We start from the raw sequence: 23,915 nt of genomic DNA, 5'->3' as shown, positions 1-23,915 counted from the left end.
AGAGAACAATAGATTATATTCACCTGTCCTACAGTCACCACTCCCCTCCTGACATGGCTGATAACAGAGAACAATAGATTATATTCACCTGTCCTACAGTCACCTCTCCTGACATGACTGATAACAGAGAACAATAGATTATATTCACCTGTCCTACAGTCACCTCTCCCCTCCTGACATGACTGATAACAGAGAACAATAGATTATATTCTCCTGTGCTACAGTCACCTCTCCCCTCCTCACATGGCTGATAACAGAGAACAATAGATATATTCACCTGTCCTACAGTCACCTCTCCCCTCCTGACATGGCTGATAACAGAGAACAATAGATTGTATTCACCTGTCCTACAGACACCTCTCCTGACATGACTGATAACAGAGAACAATAGATACATTCACCTGTCCTACAGTCACCTCTCCTCTCCTGACATGGCTGATAACAGAGAACAATAGATTATATTCACCTGTCCTACAGTCACCTCTCCTCTCCTGACATGACTGATAACAGAGAACAATAGATACATTCACCTGTCCTACAGTCACCTCTCCTCTCCTGACATGTCTGATAACAGAGAACAATAGATATATTCACCTGTCCTACAGTCACCTCTCCCCTCCTGACATGGCTGATAACAGAGGGCAATAGATATATTCACCTGTCCTACAGTCACCACTCCCCTCCTGACATGGCTGATAACAGAGAACAATAGATTATATTCACCTGTCCTACAGTCACCTCTCCTGACATGACTGATAACAGAGAACAATAGATTATATTCACCTGTTCTACAGTCACCTCTCCCCTCCTGACATGACTGATAACAGAGAACAATAGATTATATTCACCTGTCCTACAGTCACCACTCCCCTCCTGACATGGCTGATAACAGAGAACAATAGATTATATTCACCTGTCCTACAGTCACCTCTCCTGACATGACTGATAACAGAGAACAATAGATTATATTCACCTGTCCTACAGTCACCTCTCCCCTCCTGACATGACTGATAACAGAGAACAATAGATTATATTCTCCTGTGCTACAGTCACCTCTCCCCTCCTCACATGGCTGATAACAGAGAACAATAGATATATTCACCTGTCCTACAGTCACCTCTCCCCTCCTGACATGGCTGATAACAGAGAACAATAGATTGTATTCACCTGTCCTACAGACACCTCTCCTGACATGACTGATAACAGAGAACAATAGATACATTCACCTGTCCTACAGTCACCTCTCCTCTCCTGACATGTCTGATAACAGAGAACAATAGATATATTCACCTGTCCTACAGTCACCTCTCCCCTCCTGACATGGCTGATAACAGAGAACAATAGATTATATTCTCCTGTCCTACAGTCGCCTCTCCCTTCCTGACATGGCTGATAACAGAGAACAATAGATTGTATTCACCTGTCCTACAGTCACCTCTCCCCTCCTGACATGGCTGATAACAGAGAACAATAGATTATATACACCTGTCCTACAGTCACCTCTCCCCTCCTGACAAGGCTGATAACAGAGAACAATAGATATATTCACCTGTCCTACAGTCACCTCTCCTCTCCTGACATGGCTGATAACAGAGAACAATAGATATATTCACCTGTCCTACAGTCACCTCTCCCCTCCTGACATGGCTGATAACAGAGAACAATAGATTATATACACCTGTCCTACAGTCACCTCTCCCCACCTGACATGTCTGATAACAGAAAACAATAGATTATATTCACCTGTCCTACAGTCACCTCTCCTCTCCTGACATGACTGATAACAGAGAACAATAGATTGTATTCACCTGTCCTACAGTCACCTCTCTCCTCTTGACATGGCTGATAACAGAGAACAATAGATTATATACACCTGTCCTACAGTCACCTCTCCCCACCTGACATGTCTGATAACAGAAAACAATAGATTATATTCACCTGTCCTACAGTCACCTCTCCTCTCCTGACATGGCTGATAACAGAGAACAATAGATTATATTCACCTGTCCTACAGTCACCTCTCCTCTCCTGACATGGCTGATTACAGAGAACAATAGATTGTATTCTCCTGTCCTACAGTCACCTCTCCCCTCCTGACATGGCTGATAACAGAGAACAATAGATTATATTCACCTGTCCTACAGTCACCTCTCCCCTCCTGACATGGCTGATAACAGAGAACAATAGATTATATTCACCTGTCCTACAGTCACCTCTCCTCTCCTGACATGACTGATAACAGAGAACAATAGATTATATTCACCTGTCCTACAGTCACCTCTCCTCTCCTGACATGGCTGATAACAGAGAACAATAGATTATATTCACCTGTCCTACAGTCAGCTCTCCTCTCCTGACATGGCTGATAACAGAGAACAACAGATATATTCACCTGTCCTACAGTCACCTCTCCCCTCCTGACATGGCTGATAACAGAGAACAATAGATTATATTCACCTGTCCTACAGTCACCTCTCCTCTCCTGACATGACTGATAACAGAGAACAATAGATTATATTCACCTGTCCTACAGTCACCTCTCCTCTCCTGACATGGCTGATAACAGAGAACAATAGATTATATTCACCTGTCCTACAGTCAGCTCTCCTCTCCTGACATGGCTGATAACAGAGAACAACAGATATATTCACCTGTCCTACAGTCACCTCTCCCCTCCTGACATGGCTGATAACAGAGAACAATAGATTATATTCTCCTGTCCTACAGTCACCTCTCCTCCTGACATGGCTGATAACAGAGAACAATAGATTATATTCACCTGTTCTACAGTCACCTCTCCCCTCCTCACATGGCTGATAACAGAGAACAATAGATTATATTCATCTGTCCTACAGTCACCTCTCCTCTCCTGACATGGCTGATAACAGAGAACAATAGATTGTATTCACCTGTCCTACAGTCACCTCTCCTCTCCTGACATGGCTGATAACAGAGAACAATAGATTGTATTCACCTGTCCTACAGTCACCTCTCCTCTCCTGACATGGCTGATAACAGAGAACAATAGATTGTATTCTCCTGTCCTACAGTCACCTCTCCCCTCCTGACATGGCTGATAACAGAGAACAATAGATTATATTCACCTGTCCTACAGTCACCTCTCCTCTCCTGACATGACTGATAACAGAGAACAATAGATTATATTCACCTGTCCTACAGTCACCTCTCCTCTCCTGACATGGCTGATAACAGAGAACAATAGATTATATTCACCTGTCCTACAGTCACCTCTCCTCTCCTGACATGGCTGATAACAGAGAACAACAGATATATTCACCTGTCCTACAGTCACCTCTCCCCTCCTGACATGGCTGATAACAGAGAACAATAGATTATATTCACCTGTCCTACAGTCACCTCTCCTCTCCTGACATGGCTGATAACAGAGAACAATAGATTATATTCACCTGTCTTACAGTCACCTCTCCTCTCCTGACATGGCTGATAACAGAGAACAACAGATATATTCACCTGTCCTACAGTCACCTCCCCTCCTGACATGGCTGATAACAGAGAACAATAGATTATATACACCTGTCCTACAGTCACCTCCCCTCCTGACGTGGCTGATAACAGAGAACAATAGATTATATTCTCCTGTCCTACAGTCACCTCTCCTCTCCTGACATGACTGATAACAGAGAACAATAGATATATTCACCTGTTCTACAGTCACCTCTCCTCTCCTGACATGGCTGATAACAGAGAACAATAGATTATATTCATCTGTCCTACAGTCACCTCTCCTGACATGACTGATAACAGAGAACAATAGATTATATTCACCTGTCCTACAGTCACCTCTCCCCTCCTGACATGGCTGATAACAGAGAACAATAGATTATATTCTCCTGTCCTACAGTCACCTCTCCCCTCCTGACATGGCTGATAACAGAGAACAATAGATTATATTCACCTGTCCTACAGTCACCTCTCCTGACATGGCTGATAACAGAGAACAATAGATTATATACACCTGTCCTACAGTCACCTCTCCCCTCCTGACATGGCTGATAACAGAAAACAATAGATATATTCACCTGTCCTACAGTCACCTCTCCCCTCCTGACATGGCTGATAACAGAGAACAATAGATTGAATTGAGCAGCTGTGATGTAGGGATCACTACAGTAAATCCATGATGGGTGGAGTAGTCCTATAGCCCCTCCTTCTCTGGACAGTCCGTGGTCATTAGTCATGCGCTCTGAGCAGGGTCAGCGGAGTATGACGGAGGTGATTTGTATCCGCGTCTCTACGAAACCCAAGAAAAATGGAAGAACTTCCATAACATAATGAGAAAATTCCGAATGCGAGAAAAATCATTACAGAGGCCGCCGCGTAACCGTATCTCTATCCTCAGACTACTGCTTGGCTGCGTGGGCTTGCTGGGACTTGTAGTCCTTCACTAGTTTTGTTAGGGCAGAATCGTAGCTGTAGTTTTACAATTGCAACATTTGTAACACTGTAGTTTGGACAGAGTTATGACAGGGCATGCTGGAACTTGTAGTTTTGCATCGCCCACTCTTATAGGGTGGTGTTTCCCAAGCAGGGGGCCTCCAGCTGTTGCAAAACTACAACTCCCAGCATGCCCGGACAGCCGAAGGCTGTCCGGGCATGCCGGGAGTTGTAGTTTTGAAACAGATGTTATAGAGACTGTTCATCCAGCTCTTCCTGGTTCATGAAGGACTGACACATAGAACAGATTTACATGCCTCTCCAGCATCTCAGTCATGGCCACCATCAAGTGTCATTTTTTTTGTTTTATTTAGGTGGGTAAGTGCCCTTTAAGAGTGGGCGGAGCTTCATAGACCCACTCAGACGATCACAGATCTACCAAGATCTAGGATCTAATCTTTGCACCAGCATTTCATGGCAAGTTGATGGGACTGTTTACTGGACTTATGGGTCCGGGGGGCGCTGGAGAGTCTAGAACCTGGAAATGCTGATCTGCTCTGGAACACGAGCTCAGGTTAGTACCGCCCCTGGGGATTGTTTTGGGGCCCCCCATCATAGAGGTCACCTTCACGACGTCCAAGTATGAGTGATCTCCTCTGCCGATCTACCCCCCTGCTGAATGCTCCCCCTAGAGGTGGGCAGATCCAGAGAGGACGTAGTACGGGTTCTAAGGAGGGTTCCTGAAGGACTGACGCCCATCTCACCCTGAATAGGGTCTTCTCCTGCGCAGCATCCAATTCTGGCCCCCAGGGGCCCCTGCTGTCTGATCATGACTCCAAACCCGAAGACAAAATCGTCTAAGATCCTGAAGGCTCCTCATGATCCGGTTCTAGATCAGCAGAGATACATTGTGTCCCACCTCTAGAACCTTTCCCTTATCTCTGATGGGAATGCTGAGCCTTGTAGTCATCATGTGACCCCGTAGTGTCATGGACGCTTCGCCGGCCCCTCGTTCTGTACGGATGAGTTTTCATTGACGTTCCGGATTCGCACAATTTATCTGGATCCAGAACGTTTCTAGGACGGGAAAACCTTGGATTCCTGAAATGTCTTATCTGATCGTGACCCCGGCGACGGTTAACCCCGTGTTGTCTTTGGGTCTGTGTTAACCCCGTGTTGTCTTTGACACATTCTCTACCGCTGGTGGCTTTCCATAAGGCGGCCACAGCTGAAGGGTCCAGAGCGTTGGGTCAAAATGGAAACGTAGTTTGGTGATTTCATGGTCTTGTGGACTCTAGTGAACCAAACCTGAATCTTCCCAGGGTTCTAGGTTCAGCTGAGTAGACCCGTGGGGAAGGGCTCCATGGCAATAGACTTTGGACTTGGGCTCCATGGCAATTTTGGGTCATGTGACTACAGTGAATGAGGTTGTGTTGTGACCAGAACCAACAGTCACCAGAAGTTCCTCCGGCACCATCCATGGAGTTGGCGGACGCTGGCCATGGGCCCCATGTTGTGGTGACAGAATTTCTTCTCCTTCTCCATCCCCGCGGCACACGTCATTTCAAGCAGAGTTTCCATGTGGAAGTTCTGCCTGGAATCGAAGCCAAGTTCACACTTGGGATTCCGAGTGCGGACAGTGAATCAGTTGGCGCTAGGACCGCACGGACATCGCTGTCCTCATAGACGGCAATGACTGCGGATCGGAAATCCACCAGGACATTGAGCGAGAATTTTTAGGTCAGAATTTTCTGCCGGAAATTCCAGCTAGAAAGTTCCATAGACTGCACTGTGGAATCCCATTGATGTCTATAGAAGGTTCTCCCTTCGGATGAGACTCGATGTAACTGCAGAAGTAGCAATGAGGTCCCGAGTGGTGAGGCCGAGGTAAGGTGCCTCCCTCTAAGCTAGTCTACACTCACTTGGTCTTTATTCTATGAGGGGAGGCGGGGCTAGGGAGGCTCCTCCCACACACCAGAATGTTCTCAATGTGATGTAATGTAGTAGTGTTAGTACATAGGTGTCATCACTCACAATCAGTTTATAAATGTGCTGTAGGGGGCACATGACACCATATGGCGCCTATAGCAACATGACACTGTATGGCGCCTATAGCAACCTGACACCGTATGGCGCCTATAGCAACCTGACACCATATGGCGCCTATAGCAACATGACACTGTATGGCACTTATAGCAACATGACACCATATGGCGCCTATAGCAACCTGACACCGTATGGCGCCTATAGCAACCTGACACCATATGGCGCCTATAGCAACCTGACACCATATGGCGCCTATAGCAACCTGACACCGTATGGCGCCTATAGCAACCTGACACCGTATGGCATTTATAGCAACCTGACACCGTATGGCGCCTATAGCAACCTGACACCGTATGGCGCCTATAGCAACCTGACACCGTATGGCGCCTATAGCAACCTGACACCGTATGGCGCCTATAGCAACCTGACACCGTATGGCGCCTATAGCAACCTGACACCGTATGGCGCCTATAGCAACCTGACACCGTATGGCATTTATAGCAACCTGACACCGTATGGCGCCTATAGCAACCTGACACCATACGGCGCCTATAGCAACCTGACACCATACGGCGCCTATAGCAACCTGACACTGTATGGCGCCTATAGCAACCTGACACTGTATGGCACCTATAGCAACATGACACTGTATGGCGCCTATAGCAACATGACACTGTATGGCGCCTATAGCAACCTGGCACCGTATGGCGCCTATGGCAACCTGGCACCATATGGCGCCTATGGCAACCTGACACCATATGGCGCCTATAGCAACCTGACACCATACGGCGCCTATAGCAACCTGACACCATAAGGCGCCTATAGCAACCTGACACCATAAGGCGCCTATAGCAACCTGACACCATACGGCGCCTATGGCAACCTGACACCATAAGGCGCCTATAGCAACATGACACTGTATGGCACCTATAACAACATGACACCATATGGTGCCTATAGCAACATGACACCATATGGCGCCTATAGCAACATGACACTGTATGGCACCTATAGCAACATGACACTGTATGGCACCTATAGCAACATGACACTGTATGGCACCTATAGCAACATGACACTGTATGGCACCTATAGCAACCTGACACTGTATGGCACCTATAGCAACATGACACTGTATGGTACCTATAGCAACATGACACTGTATGGCGCCTATAGCAACCTGACACCGTATGGCGCCTATAGCAACATGACACCATATGGTGCCTATAGCAACCTGACACCGTATGGTGCCTATAGCAACATGACACCATACGGCGCCTATAGCAACCTGACACCATACGGTGCCTATAGCAACATGACACTGTATGGCACCTATAGCAACCTGACACCATATGGCGCCTATAGCAACATGACACTGTATGGTGCCTATAGCAACATGACACTGTATGGCACCTATAGCAACCTGACACCATATTGCGCCTATAGCAACATGACACTGTATGGTGCCTATAGCAACATGACACCGTATGGTGCCTATAGCAACATGACACCATATGGCGCCTATAGCAACATAAAACAATTCAATGTAAGTTATTCACATTAACAACAAGGCAGACATCCGACAACCAATGATCTTCTTCTACAGGAGCCTGTAGTGGGACGCACCACTAAGTTCTCGGTCAGAATGTCTCCATAGACTTCATAGGAGAAACGGTAGTCCCAGAAGGGAGCTGCTCCAGCAGTTTCCAGGGAGACAAAAATGCGGATGATATCAGTGGCACCTTGAGGGTGAGTCGTAATCAAACAATCATCCTGGTATTGGGGGTTACTTGTTTATTGCATAACAGCTGGCAGACCATACATTACAAATATATGGAATATCGGGTAAAAATGAAAAGGATAAAATAAATAAAAAATGGAGGTGATAGCAACGCGTTTCGCAGCTCAGCTACCCAGCACCCCCTCACAACTACCACCCGTCCGCAATCTGTTGGGACTACAACTCCCAGCATGTTCTCACTGTAAGGGCATGCTGGGAGTTGTAATCCTGCAGTAGCAAGCGGGTGGGTGGTAGATGAGGGCGGGCGGCCGGGGAGCGGAGCTGCGCAAAAGTTGGCACAAAAAATTGCAAGTGTGACAAAAAATGGCTCTGCTCCCCGGCCACCTGCCCGCATCTACCACCCACGTTTTTTCCCCCTATTTTCATTCTCAGCCAAATATCAACCAAACAGCAACAGCCTGACGTTACCAGGGTGGGCGAGGACCATTGTTACTGACCCTCCCCAGCCTAAATAACGCCAGCCTGTTAGTGCCTAGGCGCGCCATTTTTGACACTCTGGGCCTGTTGGTACCAGCTCTTCCCAGCACCTCTGTGGCGGTGGGTACAGGGGTAATAATTGAGGATTAGCGCTAGCTGCTTTTGGGGCTAATGCTAAACCCTGGCTTAGTAATGGATTCTGTCTATAAAACGGCTTCCACTACTAAGCCTTTACAGTAAGCTAAAAAAAAACACAACATGTTTATAAAACGTTTATTTAAAAAATACTCCTCCACAAGCCCTCGTTAACCATTTTATTAATATTAAACAAACAAAAAATACGCTGGTCATCGTAGTAGTCCACCGAATCTGAAGTAATCCACAGGATACACAGATCTGAAATGAGAAGAAAAAAAATGGGTTAGTACATTTAGGGTGAAAAAAGTCCGTCCTCTTGGTAGGTTAGTAAGTAGAAAAGCCGATATCTCTGGAACCGGGAACCAGCAATAAGGAACATCAGCTCATCCGTCTGGAATAGGTGACCTCACCATGTGGGTGACTGACAGCGTGAGACGTCCCGGCCCGTGGGCCCCGTGTCCTATCTGATAACGGGCCGCGCTGCCTTTAATCTGCTGGGATGGGGGTCTGTAGATTGGGCAGATGCCACCACACACGTCCTATAAGAGGGGCCACACCAGGGGCAGGGGCATCTCCAGCTAAGGTTTATGGCACCAAACAGTCATCTGCAGATTACCGCCTGCTGTATAGTTACCACAACTGAGTCACCTGACCTCCAAAGGTTATAATGCTGCACTACTATACAGTTGTATTATTGTACGCAGTATTATAGTAGTTAAATTCTTGTATATAGGAGCAGTATTATAGTAGTTATATTCTTGTATATAGGAGCAGTATTATAGTAGTTATATTCTTGTATATAAGAGCAGTATTATAGTAGTTATATTCTTGTATATAGGAGCAGTATTATAGTAGTTATATTCTTGTATATAGGAGCAGTATTATAGTAGTTATATTCTTGTATATAGGAGGCAGTATTATAGTAGTAATATTCTTGTATATAGGAGCAGTATTATAGTAGTTTCATTCTTGTATATAGGAGCAGTATTATAGTAGTTATATTCTTGTATATAGGAGGCAGTATTATAGTAGTAATATTCTTGTATATAGGAGCAGTGTTATAGTAGTTATATTCTTGTATATAGGAGGCAGTATTATAGTAGCTATATTCTTGTATATAGGAGCAGTATTATAGTAGTTATATTCTTGTATATAGGAGGCAGTATTATAGTAGTTATATTCTTGTATATAGGAGGCAGTATTATAGTAGTTATATTCTTGTATATAGGAGGCAGTATTATAGTAGCTATATTCTTGTATATAGGAGCAGTATTATAGTAGTTATATTCTTGTATATAGGAGGCAGTATTATAGTAGTTATATTCTTGTATATAGAAGCAGTATTATAGTAGTTATATTCTTGTATATAGGAGCAGTATTATAGTAGTTATATTCTTGTATATAGGAGCAGTATTATAGTAGTTATATTCTTGTATATAGGAGCAGTATTATAGTAGTTTCATTCTTGTATATAGGAGGCAGTATTATAGTAGTTATATTCTTGTATATAGGAGCAGTATTATATAGTAGTTATATTCTTGTATATAGGAGACAGTATTATAGTATTTATATTCTTGTATATAGGAGCAGTATTATAGTAGATATATTCTTGTATATAGGGGGCAGTATTATAGTAGTAATATTCTTGTATATAGGAGCAGTATTATAGTAGATATATTCTTGTATATAGGGGGCAGTATTATAGTAGGTATATTCTTGTATATAGGAGCAGTATTATAGTAGTTATATTCTTGTATATAGGAGGTAGTATTATAGTAGTTATATTCTTGTATATAGGAGCAGTATTATAGTAGTTATAGTCTTGTATATAGGAGGCAGTATTATAGTATTTATATTCTTGTATATAGGAGCAGTATTATAGTAGATATATTCTTGTATATAGGGGGCAGTATTATAGTAGTAATATTCTTGTATATAGGAGCAGTATTATAGTAGATATATTCTTGTATATAGGGGGCAGTATTATAGTAGGTATATTCTTGTATATAGGAGCAGTATTATAGTAGTTATATTCTTGTATATAGGAGGTAGTATTATAGTAGTTATATTCTTGTATATAGGAGGCAGTATTATAGTAGTTATATTCTTGTATATAGGAGCAGTATTATAGTAGTTATAGTCTTGTATATAGGAGGCAGTATTATAGTAGTTATATTCTTGTATATAGGAGCAGTATTATAGTAGTTATATTCTTGTATATAGGAGGCAGTATTATAGTAGGTATATTCTTGTATATAGGAGCAGTATTATAGTAGTTATATTCTTGTATATAGGAGGCAGTATTATAGTAGTTATATTCTTGTATATAGGAGCAGTATTATAGTAGTTATAGTCTTGTATATAGGAGGCAGTATTATAGTAGTTATATTCTTGTATATAGGAGCAGTATTATAGTAGTTATATTCTTGTATATAGGAGCAGTATTATAGTAGTTATATTCTTGTATATAGGAGCAGTATTATAGTAGTTATATTCTTGTATATAGGGAGCAGTATTATAGTAGTTATATTCTTGTATATAGGAGCAGTATTATAGTAGATATATTCCTGTATATAGGGGCAGTATTATAGTAGTTATATTCTTGTATATAGGAGCAGTGTTATAGTAGTTATATTCTTGTATATAGGAGCAGTATTATAGTAGTTATATTCTTGTATATAGGGGGCAGTATTATAGAAGTTATATTCTTGTATATAGAAGGCAGTATTATAGTAGTTATATTCTTGTATATAGAAGGCAGTATTATAGTAGTTATATTCTTGTATATAGGAGCAGTATTATAGTAGTTATAGTCTTGTATATAGGAGGCAGTATTATAGTAGTTATATTCTTGTATATAGGAGCAGTATTATAGTAGTTATATTCTTGTATATAGGAGGCAGTATTATAGTAGTTATATTCTTGTATATAGGGGGCAGTATTATAGTAGTTATATTCTTGTATATAGGAGCAGTATTATAGTAGATATATTCTTGTATATAGGAGCAGTATTATAGTAGGTATATTCTTGTATATAGGAGTAGTATTATAGTAGTTATATTCTTGTATATAGGAGGCAGTATTATAGTAGTTATATTCTTGTATATAGGAGCAGTATTATAGTAGTTATATTCTTGTATATAGGAGGCAGTATTATAGTAGTTATATTCTTGTATATAGGAGCAGTATTATAGTAGTTATATTCTTGTATATAGGGGGCAGTATTATAGTATTTAGATATATCCTCTCCTGTAGGATTTTATTTCTGGCCATATTAGGATGATTGAGTAGTGTTTGTCAGGTGTAGTGATGGTGATGTATGATGTACACATATACTCAGTACAGTGCGGTTTGTTATATTCTTGGTCCCCAGTGTTTGTTGTCTTTCCTGTGTATTCTCCTCTTGTCCTCAGGTGACGTCACGCCGGGGATGGAGATGCGGAGGACATGTTCTTCTCCTATAAGATAAATATTTACAGCTCATACGACGTTTGATTACAGGACGCGATGGAGGACGTTTTCTTTCGGTTCCTAACACAGTGACTCCGATCCAAGGTGCCTCCAGCTGTTGCAAAACTATAACTCCCAGCATGCCCGGACAGCCAACGGCTGTCCGGGCATGCTGGGAGTTGTAGTTTTGCAACAGCTGGAGGCCCCCTGGTTGGGAATCACTATTTTCTGTAATATTATTTCGGTGTACATGGGATTCTTCCTCATCTAGCGGCATTTCTGTGGTCTGGAGAGGATGGCGGTATATTTTATAGATCACCTTAAGCCTGTAATAATTTTTTCTGTATTTCTGCTGAAGGTTCCCATAAAAGGGATTTATGGCCGGGTCTTATGGCTTCTACCTCTCACGCATCGTCTCTTATTTCAGGAGCGTCGGCGGCTCCGAGACTCATTTCTGTATTTTATAGGATGATAACATTAAAGAAGAACTCCAGGATTACATTTTTTCTTATATAGTGCAGGATAGGCTATTATTAGAGAATAACGGAGGGGTTCTCGTGTATGCATTGTGCTTACCTGTTTTAGGTAATGTGGAAGGCATGGGGTTTTCAGCCATACTGATTGCAATTTTATCACTGAAATGATTTCCTAATGCTGCCTACACTTCCCATGAATCTTCTGGGTTTGCAGAGAGAGGGAGTGGAGTCTGATCACAAAGAGATAACAGCAGTATACAGATAGAACTGGAGGGGAGGTGTATAACTATTATATATTCTGATCCCAAAGAGATAGCAGCAGTATACAGATAGAGCTGGAGGGGAGGTGTATAACTATTATATATTCTGATCCCAAAGAGATAGCAGCAGTATACAGATAGAACTGGAGGGGAGGTGTATAACTATTATATATTCTGATCCCAAAGAGATAGCAGCAGTATACAGATAGAGCTGGAGGGGAGGTGTATAACTATTATATATTCTGATCCCAAAGAGATAGCAGCAGTATACAGATAGAGCTGGAGGGGAGGTGTATAACTATTATATATTCTGATCCCATAGAGATAGCAGCAGTATACAGATAGAGCTGGAGTTTGTGCTTTTGAAGCTCAGTTCAATTTGAAGTGAATGAAGCTGAATTGTAATAGCACACATGGATACATTTAATACATTCTATAGTTCTGCTCATCCTAATCTCCCTGATTCCTGAACGGAATAACCAATCTGCAGTGAAGACTGACACACGGGCAGCATGGTCCATGTGAATGTCTAGAAACCATAGTGGATTCTGGGTCCGTCCTCGGTGTCACCCCTAATATATGGTAATGGGGGATAGTAGTGGAGGTCGCCCGGAGTCTCATTCCTGTAAAGGGCCCTATGGACGGTATAATGTGTGTGTGTGTGTGTGTGTATATATATATATATATATATATATATATATATATATATATATATATACACATCAGACATGTCTCCACCATAGCGCGGCCCAGGATGTATCCATCAGGGATTTATCCAGAATGTTCTGCGCCTCGTATTCTGTCTGCAGCTCTAGTGTCTGGAAATGTCAGCGACAATAAATCAGAGCGCAGTATGAGCCCGGCCACTGATGGATGGTGCGTCTGCCGTATGTCCGCCGTACACTGCGCTTTAAGGCCAAATAAACTATCAATGGCCGACATGTCATTTCACCAGACTCCAAGGAGACTCACAGAGGAATACTGAAATACTCTGTGCTGTAATGGTGACTCCCTGCAAAATAAACACATCCCTCTCCTGAAATACTCTGTACTGCTGTGGACCCTGCTCCTCTACTATATAACTCTCACCCTGTGACCTCCACATGATCAGCACACTCCTCTCCTGAGATACTCTGTACTGCTGTGGACCCTGCTCCTCTACTATATAACTCTCACCCTGTGACCTCCACATGATCAGCACACTCCTCTCCTGAAATATTCTGTACTGCTGTGGACCCTGCTCCTCTACTATATAACTCTCACCCTGTGACCTCCACATGATCAGCACACTCCTCTCCTGAAAGACTCTGTACTGCTGTGGACCCTGCTCCTCTACTATATAACTCTCACCCTGTGGCCTCCACATGATCAGTACACTCCTCTCCTGAAATACTCTGTACTGCTGTGGACCCTGCTCCTCCACTATATAACTCTCACTCTGTGACCTCCACATGATCAGCACACTCCTCTCCTGAAATACTCTGTACTGCTGTGGACCCTGCTCCTCCACTATATAACTCTCACTCTGTGACCTCCACATGATCAGTACACTCCTCTCCTGAAATACTCTGTACTGCTGTGGACCCTGCTCCTCCACTATATAACTCTCATCCTGTGACCACCACATGATCAGTACACTCCTCTCCTGTATACTCTGTACTGCTGTGGACCCTGCTCCTCCACTATATAACTCTCACCCCTCCACATGATCAGTACACTCCTCTCCTGTATACTCTGTACTGCTGTGGACCCTGCTCCTCCACTATATAACTCTCACCCTGTGACCTCCACATGATCAGCACACTCCTCTCCTGATATACTCTGTACTGCTGTGGACCCTGCTCCTCCACTATATAACTCACCCTGTGACCTCCACATGATCAGCACACTCCTCTCCTGAAATATTCTGTACTGCTGTGGACCCTGCTCCTCCACTATATAACTCTCACCCTGTGACCTCCACATGATCAGTACACTCCTCTCCTGAAATACTCTGTACTGCTGTGGACCCTGCTCCTCCACTATATAACTCTCACCCTGTGACCTCCACATGATCAGTACACTCCTCTCCTGAAATACTCTGTACTGCTGTGGACCCTGCTCCTCCACTATATGACTCTCGCCCTGTGACCTCCACATGATCAGTACACTCCTCTCCTGAAATACTCTGTACTGCTGTGGACCCTGCTCCTCCACTATATAACTCTCACCCTGTGACCTCCACATGATCAGTACACTCCTCTCCTGAAATACTCTGTACTGCTGTGGACCCTGCTCCTCCACTATATGACTCTCACCCTGTGACCTCCACATGATCAGTACACTCCTCTCCTGAAATACTCTGTACTGCTGTGGACCCTGCTATTTCACTATATAACTCTCACCCTGTGACCTCCCACATGATCAGCACACTCCTCTCCTGAAATACTCTGTACTGCTGTGGACCCTGCTCCTCCACTATATAACTCTCACCCTGTGACCTCCACATGATCAGTACACTCCTCTCCTGAAATACTCTGTACTGCTGTGGACCCTGCTCCTCCACTATATGACTCTAACCCTGTGACCTCCACATTATCAGTACACTCCTCTCCTGAAATACTCTGTACTGCTGTGGACCCTGCTCCTCCACTATATAACTCTCACCCTGTGACCTCCACATGATCAGCACACTCCTCTCCTGAAATACTCTGTACTGCTGTGGACCCTGCTCCTCCACTATATAACTCTCACCCTGTGACCTCCACATGATCAGTACACTCCTCTCCTGAAATACTCTGTACTGCTGTGAACCCTGCTCCTCCACTATATAACTCTCACCCTGTGACCTCCACATGATCAGCACACTCCTCTTCTGAAATATTCTGTACTGCTGTGGACCCTGCTCCTCCACTATATAACTCTCACCCTGTGACCTCCACATGATCAGCACACTCCTCTCCTGAAATACTCTGTACTGCTGTGGACCCTGCTCCTCCACTATATAACTCTCACCCTGTGACCTCCACATGATCAGCACACTCCTCTCCTGAAATACTCTGTACTGCTGTGGACCCTGCTCCTCCACTATATAACTCTCACCCTGTGACCTCCACATGATCAGCACACGCCTCTTCTGAAATACTCTGTACTGCTGTGGACCCTGCTCCTCCACTATATAACTCTCACCCTGTGACCTCCACATGATCAGTACACTCCTCTCCTGAAATACTCTGTACTGCTGTGGACCCTGCTCCTCTACTATATAACTCACCCTGTGACCTCCACATGAACAGTACACTCCTCTGCTGAAATACTCTGTACTGCTGTGGACCCTGCTCCTCCACTATATAACTCTCACCCTGTGACCTCCACATGATCAGTACACTCCTCTCCTGAAATACTCTGTACTGCTGTGGACCCTGCTCCTCCACTATATAACTCTCACCCTGTGACCTCCACATGATCAGTACACTCCTCTCCTGAAATACTCTGTACTGCTGTGGACCCTGCTCCTCCACTATATAACTCTCACCCTGTGACCTCCACATGATCAGTACAATCTTCTCCTGAAATACTCTGTACTGCTGTGGACCCTGCTCCTCCACTATATAACTCTCACCCTGTGACCTCCACATGATCAGTACAATCTTCTCCTGAAATACTCTGTACTGCTGTGGACCCTGCTCCTCCACTATATAACTCTCACCCTGTGACCTCCACATGATCAGTACACTCCTCTCCTGAAATACTCTGTACTGCTGTGGACCCTGCTCCTCCACTATTTCTGATGATTTCAGCATCACTGAGAAACTTTTAAACCCTGACGGGAAATCCCAGATCCTGAGCTCCTATTGGACGATGGAGAGAAAAAAGAAGAGGATGAGTGAGCGTGTGCAGCTCAGACTGTCGGGGGGGCCACCCCAAACACATGTCCTCCGAACTCTCCTAAACTTCTGCCGCTGCTCCTGTTACTGTCAGAACATTCCGGAGACGTGTAACAGCGGCATCTGCGGGGGAAGATTTTGTTATTTTTATACTATTTTTTTCCCTTTTTTACAAGGCGAAAAAGATGTTTGAGTCGATTATTAAATAATTAAGAAAAAAAGTGAATATTGGACATATTTTTAATTTTTACATCTTGGAACCATGGAAGGGATCGGCAGCAGCTCGGACGCCGCGACAAAGAAGAAGAGGTGCTACCGTACGGCGCTGCTCCTCATCATGCTGCTGCCCATGGAGCGGGTAAGAGGAGTCACAAAAAGTTTCAAAAATGTATTTATTTATTTATTATTAATTTTATTATTATTACGTTTTTCAAGTTTATTATATAAACAATGTATCTTATAATTTAAACAATGTTTCAGTTGATATGTTACATGCTATTTAATAGGTAAGACAAGATCCCTAATCTATGGCTCTCCAGCTGTTGCAAAACTACAACTCCCAGGATGCCCTGACAGCCAAAGGCTGTCAGGTCATCCTGGGATTTGTAGTTTTGCAACAACTGTAGAGACGCAGGTTGTCAAGACATCCTGGGAGTTGTAGTTTTGCAGCAGCTGGAAAGACTTGCGTTGTCAGGGCATGCTGGGGGTTGTAGTTTTGCAACATTCAGCGAGTTACAAGTTGTCAGGGCATGCTGGGAGTTGTAGTTTTGCAACAGTCAGCGAGTTACATCTTGTCAGGGCATGCTGGGAGTTGTAGTTTTGCAACAGTCAGCGAGTTACATGTTGTCAGGGCATGCTGGGAGTTGTAGTTTTGCAACAGTCAGCGAGTTACATGTTGTCAGGGCATGCTGGGAGTTGTAGTTTTGCAACAGCCAAATATTAAAAAGTTGTCAGGGCATGCTGGGAGTTGTGGTTTTGCAACAGTCAGCGAGTTACATCTTGTCAGGGCATGCTGGGAGTTGTAGTTTTGCAACAGCCAGATATTAAAAAGTTGTCAGGGCATGCTGGGAGTTGAAGTTTTGCAGCAGCTGGAAAGACTCGCGTTGTCAGGGCATGCTGGGAGTTGTAGTTTTGCAACAGTCAGCGAGTTACAAGTTGTCAGGGCATGCTGGCAGTTGTAGTTTTGCAACAGACAGATATTAAAAAGTTGTCAAGGCATGCTGGGAGTTGTAGTTTTGCAACAGTCAGTGAGTTACAAGTTGTCAGGGCATGCTGGGAGTTGTAGTTTTGCAGCAGCTGGAAAGACTCGCGTTGTCAGGGCATGCTGGGAGTTGTAGTTTTGCAGCAGTCAGCGAGTTACAAGTTGTCAGGGCATGCTGGGAGTTGTAGTTTTGCCACAGACAGATATTAAAAAGTTGTCAGGGCATGCTGGGAGTTGTAGTTTTGCAACAGTCAGCGAGTTACATGTTGTCAGGGCATGCTGGGAGTTGTAGTTTTGCGACAGCCAGATATTAAAAAGTTGTCAGGGCATGCTGGGAGTTGTAGTTTTGCAACAGACAGATATTAAAAAGTTGTCAAGGCATGCTGGGAGTTGTAGTTTTGCAACAGACAGATATTAAAAAGTTGTCAAGGCATGCTGGGAGTTGTAGTTTTGCAACAGTCAGCGAGTTACAAGTTGCCAGGGCATGCTGGGAGTTGTAGTTTTGCAACAGCTAGATATTAAAAAGTTGTCAGGGCATGCTGGGAGTTGTAGTTTTGCAACAGTCAGCGAGTTACATGTTGTCAGGGCATGCTGGAAGTTGTAGTTTTGCAACAGTCAGCGAGTTACATGTTGTCAGGGCATGCTGGGAGTTGTAGTTTTGCGACAGCCAGATATTAAAAAGTTGTCAGGGCATGCTGGGAGTTGTGGTTTTGCAACAGTCAGCGAGTTACATGTTGTCAGGGCATGCTGGGAGTTGTAGTTTTGCAACCGTCAGAGAGTTACAGGTTGTCAGGACATGCTGGGAGTTGTGGTTTTTTTAACAGCTGTGGAGACACAGGTTTTCTGGGCATGCTGGGAGTTGTAGTTGTGCAACACCTGGAAAGTTACAGGTTGTCAGGGCATGCTGGGAGTTGTAGTTTCACAACAGCTGGGGAGACGCAGGTTGTCAGGGCATGCTGGGAGTTGTAGTCTTGCAACAGCTGGAGAGTTACAGGGTGTCAGGACATTCTGGAAGTTGTAGTTTTGCAACAGCCAGATATTAAAAAGTTGTCAGGGCATGCTGGGAGTTGTAGTTAGTTTTGCATCAGGTTGGTTATCATTTATATACTTAGACACGTATCTGTATCTGGAGATATTCTGACAGATTACTACTATAATTTGGATGGTGGGATTTACTATTTGTTTGAAAATTTGTGCAATTTATCTGGCGCATTTCGGTGTCTAATTCAATAAATTGCGCATTTTACATATTAAAATGCCAGATGTCATGTCCGTAATGTAAATTAAGTAAATTTCCAACATAGAAGTCCATGCGCCAAACTTATGATTTACTTTTACTCTTATTTTTCATTATTTTTTAGCGCTCGCTTCATCATTTTTGTATTTCTGCACTTGGATGGGGCGTGGCTTAGTGTGCGCATATAAATTATAAACGTAATATTGGCGTAGAAAATTTTATTTTATTGCTGCGCATCCTCCGAAAAATTCTATGAAATTTCTTATGTCGCAAGTGAAATTTCTTAAATTAAACATAAAGGAATCAGAAAATTTATGCAAAATGAAAGGAAATATTGCGCAAATTTTAACACAAATGATAAATAATATTTTATAAGTTTAAAATATTTTATTTATTTTTAATTAGAACTTTCTATTAAAATTTTTTTTTTTTTTTTTTTTTTTTTTTTAGAATTTTCTAATAAAATTTTTCGATTTTAAACATTTTTTTTATCAGTCCTTCCACTTGTAATGAGGCAGATTTTTCGTCTCCCACATTGTATGAATCGTGGTCTGAATGTCAGGCGCTGGTGTCTGGAGATGAAGATTGAGCGCCTGACATTCGCCATATGGGAGATTTTCGCTGTAACTCAGACTCTGTAAAGTGTTTTTTCGACGTAGGTAAAATCCGGCAGATGTTGCGACCAATGAGCCAAGTTCTTTTCTGGTGTAATGAAAAAATTTAAAAATTTATTTTTATTTTTTTTAAAGTTTCCAGAATATGAATCCAATAATACATCTGCTTCCAATAAAAGGTGAATAGAAAAAAAATATACAGTCTTATAAATCAAAAAATTACAGGAATTTCCTGTCTGTGTTTTTACATTGTAGCAAATTTTACCCAACATGTAAATAAAAATTCAGCAATTTTTATTTTTTTATCTGTTTAATATTGTGACATTTACCTGGGTCTCATACAATTTGATCTAGAAGGATGGGGGGTTGTTAGGAGTTCCACTTTAAAAAAAATATCCCAATAATAAAAATAATGATTCTATCTAAAAACAATATTTCAGGCCCAGACCGGCAGGACAATGACGCGACACCTTCTCAGAACAAAGGCTTCCCTGGAATTTCCTGGCAACCATTGAAAACGGGGAAAGCTCTCAGACTTGTGCAGATAAAGGGAGCGAAGGGGACGGATCCTAATATTCTAGTATTAGTGTTTGTTTAAAGCTGTGGTCTCAAACTGTGGCCCTCCAGATGTTGTAAAACTTCAACTCCCAGCATGCCGGACAGCCAACGGCTGTCCGGGCATGCTGGGAGTTGAAGTTTTGCAACATTTGGAGGCACACTGGGTGTTGATTATCAGCCCAGGATGTGTTGTGATTGGCCAGAGAAGTAAGAGAGGAATTATCAGTGCGTGTACTTCTGGCTAACATCTTAGCTCTGGTGGTGTATGCCGGGAGTTGACCACTGGGATTGTCCACAATGACAACTATGGCCTATGATGGATCCCAACTATGGGCTATGATGGACCCCAATGCCATGGATGACCTGATGGAACATTGGTGCTGGTAAAATGGGGGGGGGGGGGGGCATATCTCAGGTACTTAGCCCTGGGGGACTCATCCTACCGACCTGGACCAGACCATTGGTGGGGGTGGATCATGGGGGGCCAGACCTTTATTGGTCCATGACCCCATTGGTATTGGCAGAGGATGTTTTTTTGGGATATGTTGGTTACATTTTGGACTCCTTTGTCCCGTCCAAAAAAAAGTTTGGTATCTGGGTCACCTGGACAAGATCCTATTATTGGGTCCTCATGTCCTGTTGTAAAGGACATTAAGTGACTATATTGGGGCGGGGACTGTGACTGCATCATTCTCTATGGTCCATGAAAAGAAGAATATTGTGCGTTATTGTAACAAAGTATCAGCTGTGATCGGACAGGAGGCCCGGCACAGGGAATGTTACCTTATAAAGGTATCTGGATTGGGATGGCAGCAGCATTATCCACCAGAGCATCTGCCGTCTGCATTCCTAAGTGTGATATATGACCGTCCTCCATCATCCTCACCCCCTCCCCCACCCCCAAATATGAGAAATACATCAGGACAAGAATCAATGAATCTTTCTCTACAGACAATTACAGCAAAACATTAGAAAGAGATTTCACAGAAAATATAGCACCTGCCCCCGGGAGGAACATTAACCCGTTATATTGTGTCCAAAGGACGGTAAATCTTAGTTTAGTGGAACACAGTATATTCTATGACAACTATAATTCAAGAATATAACCGCTATAAGACTGCTCCTATATATAACAATATAACTACTATAATACTGCTCCTATATATAACAATATGACTACTATAATACTGCCCCCTATATACAAGAATATAACTACTATAATACTGCCCCTATATACAAGAATATAACTACTATAATACTGCTCCTATATATAACAATATAACTACTATAATACTGCTCCTATATATAACAATATAACTACTATAATACTGCTCCTATATACAACAATATACCTACTATAATACTGCCTCCTATATACAAGAATATAACTACTATAATACTGCCTCCTATATACAAGAATATAACTACTATAATACTGCCTCCTATATACAAGAATATAACTACTATAATACTGCTCCTATATATAACAATATAACTACTATAATACTGCCCCCTATATACGAGAATATAACTACTATAATACTGCTCCTATATACAAGAATATAACTACTATAATACTGCTCCTATATACAAGAATATAACTACTATAATACTGCTCCTATATATAACAATATAACTACTATAATACTGCTCCTATATACAAGAATATAACTACTATAATACTGCTCCTATATACAAGAATATAACTACTATAATACTGCTCCTATATACAAGAATATAACTACTATAATACTGCTCCTATTTATAACAATATAACTACTATAATACTGCTCCTATATACAAGAATATAACTACTATAATACTGCTCCTATATACAAGAATATAACTACTATAATACTGCTCCTATATACAAGAATATAACTACTATAATACTGCTCCTATATATAACAATATAACTACTATAATACTGCTCCTATATATAACAATATAACTACTATAATACTGCCCCCTATATACGAGAATATAACTACTATAATACTGCCCCTATATACAAGAATATAACTACTATAATACTGCTCCTATATACAAGAATATAACTACTATAATACTGCTCCTATATACAAGAATATAACTACTATAATACTGCTCCTATATACAAGAATATAACTACTATAATACTGCTCCTATATACAAGAATACAACTACTATAATACTGCTCCTATATACAAGAATATAACTACTATAATACTGCTCCTATACACAAGAATATAACTACTATAATACTGCTCCTCTATACAAGAATATAACTACTATAATACTGCATCATATATACAAGAATATAACTACTATAATACTGCTCCTATATACAAGAATATAACTACTATAATACTGCTCCTATATACAAGAATATAACTACTATAATACTGCTCCTATATACAAGAATATAACTACTATAATACTGCTCCTATATACAAGAATATAACTACTATAATACTGCTCCTATATGCAAGAATATAACTACTATAATACTGCCTCATATATACAAGAATATAACTACTATAATACTGCTCCTATATACAAGAATATAACTACTATAATACTGCTCCTATATACAAGAATATAACTACTATAATACTGCTCCTATATACAAGAATATAACTACTATAATACTGCTCCTATATACAAGAATATAACTACTATAATACTGCTCCTATATACAAGAATATAACTACTATAATACTCCTCCTATATACAAGAATATAACTACTATAATACTCCCCCTATAGACAAGAATATATCTACTATAATACTGCCTCTATATACAAGAATATAACTACTATAATACTGCTCCTATATACAAGAATATAACTACTATAATACTGCCTCCTATACACAAGAATATAACTACTATAATACTGCCCCTATATACAAGAATATAACTACTATAATACTGCTCCTATATACAAGAATATAACTACTATAATACTGCTCCTATATACAAGAATATAACTACTATAATACTGATCCTATATGCAAGAATATAACTACTATAATACTGCCTCCTATACACAAGAATATAACTACTATAATATTGCTCCTATATACAAGAATATAACTACTATAATACTGCTCCTATATACAAGAATATAACTACTATAATACTGCTCCTATATACAAGAATATAACTACTATAATACTGCCCCTATGTACAAGAATATAACCACTATAATACTGCCTCCTATACACAAGAATATAACTACTATAAAATACTGCTCCCATGACCAGTTAGGGCCTCTGTGTATATCTATAGTGTCTTTGTAGTAATAATAACACTATAATAACTTGACCTCTGGGCTCTGACCTGTCAGCCGTCATCTCATCACGTTTCTGCCTCGGGTGGGGGTTGTCACGTACAAGGCACCGGTGCTGGTAATTTCTGTGAGATTCCTGGGTGTAGACATTGAGTCTCGGTGA

The 23,915-nt window shown here is 41.9% G+C and overlaps 1 protein-coding gene across 3 annotated transcripts in view; it reads left to right on the top strand.

Annotated features, from left to right (window-relative positions):
- GLP2R (glucagon like peptide 2 receptor) overlaps positions 1–23,915 on the top strand; it is a 109,215-nt gene that overhangs the window by 37,411 nt on the left and 47,889 nt on the right. The window contains exon 1 of one of the 3 annotated variants that reach the window (XM_056550336.1): positions 17,041–17,228. The exons of 1 other annotated variant lie outside the window; for it this stretch is intronic. In XM_056550336.1, coding sequence (XP_056406311.1) covers positions 17,133–17,228 — 96 coding nt within the window. In that variant the 5' untranslated portion in view covers positions 17,041–17,132. Of the gene's footprint in view, positions 1–17,040; positions 17,229–20,084; positions 20,102–23,915 lie in introns of those variants that run through there. One more of the 3 variants, XM_056550337.1, reaches the window with a different exon arrangement.

The sequence above is a fragment of the Hyla sarda genome, chromosome 13 (genome assembly GCF_029499605.1).
Source record: "Hyla sarda isolate aHylSar1 chromosome 13, aHylSar1.hap1, whole genome shotgun sequence".
Taxonomy (NCBI): domain Eukaryota; kingdom Metazoa; phylum Chordata; class Amphibia; order Anura; family Hylidae; genus Hyla; species Hyla sarda.
Note: the sequence above shows the minus strand (reverse complement) of the source record. Positions and strands in the feature narration are given on the sequence as shown.